The 5996-nt window shown below is 46.4% G+C and overlaps 1 protein-coding gene across 8 annotated transcripts; it reads right to left on the bottom strand.

Moving 5' to 3' along the window:
• Nucleotides 1-811: 811 nt before the first annotated feature.
• PDP2 (pyruvate dehyrogenase phosphatase catalytic subunit 2) lies at nucleotides 812-5996 on the bottom strand. 8 transcript variants are annotated; one of them, XM_030470395.1, is made up of 3 exons: nucleotides 5876-5996; nucleotides 4913-4968; nucleotides 812-2917 (listed from the first exon to the last, which is right to left on the bottom strand). In XM_030470395.1, the coding sequence occupies exon 3, from the start codon at nucleotides 2859-2861 to the stop codon at nucleotides 1260-1262; it is 1602 nt and encodes a 533-aa protein (XP_030326255.1). In that variant the 5' UTR covers nucleotides 2862-2917; nucleotides 4913-4968; nucleotides 5876-5996; the 3' UTR covers nucleotides 812-1259. The 8 variants fall into 8 exon arrangements, with proteins under 8 accessions (XP_030326255.1, XP_030326251.1, XP_030326256.1 ...); XM_030470391.1 differs by having other exon boundaries at nucleotides 4840-4968; nucleotides 5876-5948; XM_030470396.1 differs by lacking the exon at nucleotides 5876-5996 and adding an exon at nucleotides 5657-5792.

Below are 5996 nucleotides of genomic sequence, written 5' to 3'. Positions count from 1 at the left end.
GTTTTTAAGGATGCATTCAGCGATAGTAATTGTAGCACTGATTACAGGTCAATCCTGACTAGTCAAAAGCATGTCTATTTTTAAAAGTTTTAGTTTCCTTCTAAATAATCTTTAAAACAGATTATTTAGATGCCTGAAAAACCAGTGAGAATTTTTATCTGGAGGAAAAGCATACAAAAAGCCCCAAATCCACAACTGCTACCTGTTTATGCCCCAAGATAGGATCTACTTAAGATCTTGAGAAAAATGTAAGTACTAGACATCTGCTAAACTGCAGAAGGAAACCACTTTTATTTTAAGTGAAATTCGGGGGTGGAAGGGAAGGCCATTTTTCTGTCTGCTGTGCTTGGTAGCAACAGCAGTGAACAGCCCTGTATTCCCACTGCTCACATTCTTGCTGTATCTATATTTAGATGAATTTTTGAACTTCTGGATCTGCCAAATTTCATTTAAATTACAGTTGACAGATTTGATGCACAGCACTTCATAGATCAATACTTAATAAAAGAGTATATTGTTTAAGCAAGTTAAACACTTAAATGCTTAAGTCTAGTACTGTTGATCCCTAAGCAGGGCATCGTGAAGTCCCTTGCGTGTGTTTGAGCTGTAAGTTGTCACACAAGTCTGCAGAGTTAGGAGAATATGCATTCACACTTCAAAATAATTGTGGAAGAAAATATCATTTTTCTTCCTAGCTTAAAAAGTAATAATTAGGAAAAAAGACAGACAATCCCAGAGCTCTGTGAACTGCCTTTTTTAGTGTTGTCTTCATATATACAAGTCAATTTGTTGAAGTATGTGACACATCAAATAGGGGTTTGATAGTTTATTTAATTAATTCAATACAGCGCTTCAATAGAATGCTACTCATTTTCCACAAAAGCAGAGCCTTTCTTACACTCCATGCAGCTACAAGTATTATCCATCTCTTAAATTGCACCAGTCTCAGTAAAATTTCTCTCTTTTGTTCATTTGGAAGGTTTTACCAGTGCTTCCCATGGAATCAGAACTGGGTCAGCAATCTTTAGTTCAGTTACATTTCAGTGAACTTTCATCAAAACATTTTTCTTCAGTAGGTACAGACCTGGAAAGCCAGGGAACTTTCAAACTCGCCTCTAGGAAGTTATTTTCAAGACTAGTAAGTAACAAAAAGATTTCAGAACTTCCAGACCGTAACACTGGTAACAGCTTGAGTATCAGAGAAAGACAGAAATGGTTTCAGTATCAAACTTGTGGCATAGAACAGCAGCAGCGCAGGTCTACTTATTGTTTCTGTAGTAATTTTCAATTGTTTCTGAATTAAAATACACCACAGTAACTGTGATATCATCTCTGTACATTCTCGCAAGGTCTTCAGGCAGTGTCAGCATTGCAGCAAGTTTCTCTTGGTCCACCTCCCCATACTCATTACTTCCAATTGCATGCCTTATTAAATGAGTAGCTATGTTCTGGTCAAGTGAGGCAATGCCTCTGTTTTTCCTCTGAAGTAACAAACTGTGCATGTAACCCAAATTAACTGGTTTCTCAAAAGCCAGTTGTGGTTTCTGCACATTAAGCTCTGTAAGGTGTCCAGCAACAAGTTTTACAACCTTCTCATTACTTAGCATCTCCCACAGTCCATCTGAAGCAAGAACTAGAAACTTATCCTTGCTTCTTAATTTGTGGTACGTGACTTCAGGCTCTGCAGTTAAATAAGGGGGTGTATGGTAGTTTGGAGGAACGTACTGATAAATATTTAAATCCTCAACATCACAGCTATTCTCAAGAACACTATGCTGCAATTCCTTACTCCACTTTAATTGCACATCTCCAAAAGCTCTGGAGGGCATAAGAATCCCCAATAACCTGTCATTCACAAAGAGGGTTTTCTCCTCAGATCTAGGATGTTCCCTTTTCAGTCTTCTAATTTCAAACTCATCAAAGGCATTGTGGTCTCGGGTCAGAGGGAGAGTAGACCATGTCCCATCTTCCTCACAAACCCCTAAAATTGCTCTGCAATCACCAGTATTTGCAACATGTAAGTGAACACCGTCAATGTGAGCTACACAGGCTGTTGCACCAGAAAAAGCTACCTGAAGGGCAACATTTCTCATCAACTCGTTTTCCTGGGGTGCCTGAACTTCCAGTGATATGTCTGAGTCTAACCTTTTGAATGCACATATCATGGCTTCTTCTAAACTAAATCCTGGCTCAGTGTCTAGGTCCAGTAAATGTTGCCAGTAAACCCGGAGGTTTTCAAAATATTGTGAAGTTATTTCTCGATACTCTACATCATTAGGATGCTTGTGCCACTGCAGAATAGGCAGAACTGGTTTCATGCACTCCACAGCAAGCTCAAGCTCTTCCAAGGTTTGCCGAGACATGAGAGAAACTGCTATATAATGAAGGAGCCTGTCACTCACTGCCTGAGCACACGCAGAACCTGCATGACCATCAAAGACCCCAAACATCATCCCTTTGGTCTGCAAACAAGTGGCTGCACTTCTGCGGTCTTCTATAGGAGTGTTGGATGCCAACTGGTTACTTTCAAACCTCAACACAGAATTTGCATTTTTACCATTGAAAGACAGTATTTTATGGGATAATTCGCCTGCTCTGAGTATATCATTGACTTGTGATGGAGACAACTGGAAAGAAAAATGCTCTTCTTCAGTAGAAGTGTGTCGAAATGCCTTTAAGGAAAAAATATTGTCTAAACTGCTGCTCCCAGCAGGGTAGAGACGTGTTTTGGAGAAAACAAGCTTCCATTTTATCTTGTTTCTGTTTGGGATACAGATGGAGTACAAACGTCCTCTTCCTTGTAAAACAATGCCATTTCTTGCCGAGCTTAAGATCCAGGATGACACAGTTCTTGACATCATAAGTCACTCCACAAACAGCAGCACTATCCTTCAGTCACACAGAATGCCCTTATGGCCTGGAATATAAGAAAAGGAAAGGCATAAAATTTAGAAGGCTCACAAGAAGCTTTCTACATAGTAATACAAAAACAAGTCTAAAGCTCACAGAAAAATTCAGAATTTTTTTTCCCAGAAGACCACTATAGAGGCATCTTAAAAGTGATACAGTTTCCACCACATAATTATAATCTTAGGAAAGGACTGCCCCTATCCAGTTAACTCATCAGGAAAGCTAACTTTTATCTTCCAGGCATGTTTTTCCTCATTGTGGCAAGGCTAAGAAGAAATTGCAACATTACAAGGAATGTAATTGTAAACTGCAAAGGAGAAAAGCCTTATCTAACAGAACAAGAACAAACAGATCCAACGAGTTTGAAAACAGGAACTTCAGTGACAATTAATGTGCAACTCCAAAAAGCCTGCCAGAGCACAACTCTGAGAGCACATTCCAGATACCAAAACCAAGAGGTGGTCAGTACTTAAACCCTATGGAGAAACGGAAAGATGTGGGAAATTAATGATCTTTACGGACTGCCATGATCCTCACATCTAGAACAAGCTAGTCTACCTTTCCAGTTCTGTTCTAGCTTATAAGCTTGACTGGTTTTCTGTGGTTGTTTTTGTTTTGGGTTTGGTTGTTGTTTTTTTTTTACTTTCAAGGTCATAACCAACCTTGACACAGGTAGGACTTTTTGTGCAGCTGAAGGCAGACTCCACTGCTAGCTAGTGAATGCATTTATCACAGCATTAGGTACTTTGATGCAGTGATAGTTACAGTACAGTTACATTGACAGCTTTTACAATTTTGCTTGTTCATTATGGGTGTGATTATTACAAGCAGCTGTGAAGAGCTCTGTGGCCAAGATCACTAAAACCCAGGGCACCCGAACAGCCGAAATACTTCAGTTGCTGTGGGGGAGGTCCATCATATTGTCTCTTACTTTAAATAAGGTATTCAAGCTGTGGGAAATGGCTAAGTACAACCAGATGCTTTCTCCACAACACAGTTTTGCCCCATGGACTTCAAAAGCTGACTGTAAAGTAGCACTGCCAGTACAGTTACTCCCAGAAGATCACTGTAGCAGCCAGTTAGAACAATACAGTTTTCTGTAAGCTCTGAACCACTTCCAGGTGGCCTGCAGCACAGTGCGCTCTAGGACTCAGGCCAAAGGTGCTACCTACCACTCCAATACTAGTTCTTTTAGCAGGGCACTTCATGAGAAACAAGCAGCCAGCCCTGCTGTTGCATTAAAGTGTTTCTAAGAAATCAGCAGGAGCTAAAAACAAACTTGAACTATTCTAAACAAAAGGCCTACTGATAGGACTCAAGGACTTTACTGAAATTTCATTTCAAAAACAAAAGCAACATGCAACGAAACATTTCTGAAGTGCATCACCCATGTTTCACAACAGAAAAGACAAGCCGTTCCAACAAGGACCCCACCACTATCATTCTGGAACCCTATAAGGACAGGCAAAAGCACAGCATAACTTTATCGCTGACATCAGGAGAGGCAGAAACAATGACGATTTCAATGTTCTTGACTCAAAAAGCCAATAGAAACAGTGTTTTAAGCAAACTTACCTTGCTCACATCAGCTGACTGACAGACACTGCAAGATAGTGGTTTTTTTCATAGAAGCAGAGTTGCCTAATACCCCGGAGGCATATGTTTGCCTAAGGTCAGGTAGCATTGATCTGTCCTGGGGCACATTTCTGAACTCGCTGCCATAACTACGATCTTCACACCCTTGGGTTCCTACCCAAGTGCAATGTGCAGATCCCACTGCTTCTGCCCAGGACTCCCACCCACATCCGTTAGCCACTGCAGCACAAGAGTGTTAGAACACAGTACCACTGCTAATAAAAGCAATGTGCTAAAGACCATTATGTAAGTGCCCATTACATAAAGCTTATGCTCCCCATGCAGCACACCTACCACTTCAACACTTCCTCATCAGATGAATTAGTGTAATCACTGAAACCCAAAATGCCACCGCAACACAGCCCACCTGCTGCTGGTTAGTCCGGGTGCACACTGGGGGCTCGCAGGAGAGAGGCGTCCACGCTGTGCAGTAAAATAACAGATATCCATTACATTTACCTTTACAGCCCTGCAACACCTCGAATTCCCCTCAACACCCCGAATTCCCCTCGCTCCCGACACTGCCTACACAGCCCCCACACACCCAACCCTCACCCCACACACACCCCACACCCAACAGCCCCAGCACACGACCTCTCCCACAAGCTCCCCACCGACCCCTCACACCCCATCACGCACACCCAGCTCCCGCCCCACACCTCCCCGCAGACCTCTCCCCTCAGACCCTCCCCGCGGCCTCCCTGCCTGCACCGCTCCGCGGTCCCGCTGCCGGGAGGCTGCCCCTTCCAGCAGGCTCATTAAGCCAGGCCCGACTCCGCTCCCTTTGCCCCGCGGCATCGCTCCCCGTCCGGCTCAGCCGGTGCCGCGGCGGAAGAGCCGGCGGCCACCGCCCAGGCGAGCCCCCGCGGCAAGGCGCGGCGCTGGGCTGCCCGGTGCGGCTCACCCGGCGCTGCGCTGTCCAGCGCGGCTCCGGCACCCGCTCCCTTCCCGCGCCGCGCTGAGGGACCCGCTCCCCGCGCCCGCACCCACCGTCCGCAGGTTCCGGGCTACCCGGTGCGGCGGCCGAGCACTGACGGCGCTGACTGACGGCCCCGCGGCCCAACCCGCGCCCCCTCCGCCAGCCCCGCCCCCGGCGCCCCGCCCCCGGTACCGGCCGCGCCCGGGGCGGTGCGCGGGGTCCTGTCAGGACGCGGCGGGACGCGTGAAGTGCGCGCGGCCGAGCGAGGCCTCCCGCCCGCCTTTCCCTCCCTCCGCCATGTTCTCCTCAGCGCCGGCCTCCGCACTGCGAGGTCGGGCACGGCTGCGGAGCTGCCGCCCGGCACAGCGGGGAGGAGGGATCCCCGGGGCGGGGCCCGGCGCCTCGTGTCACCTCAGCTGCCGGCGCTGGCCCGCGGAGCTTGGCCGCCTCATGGCTGAGGTGCTGGGGCGACCCCGGCCATCCGCTTCTTCCTTCCCTGCGTGCTTTTAAGCAGGGCAATAACGTAAGCGAT

This window comes from Strigops habroptila, chromosome Z (genome assembly GCF_004027225.2).
Source record: "Strigops habroptila isolate Jane chromosome Z, bStrHab1.2.pri, whole genome shotgun sequence".
Taxonomy (NCBI): Eukaryota; Metazoa; Chordata; class Aves; order Psittaciformes; family Psittacidae; genus Strigops; species Strigops habroptila.
The sequence above is the reverse complement of the archived record's forward strand: the minus strand, read 5'-3'. Positions and strand labels throughout refer to the sequence as shown.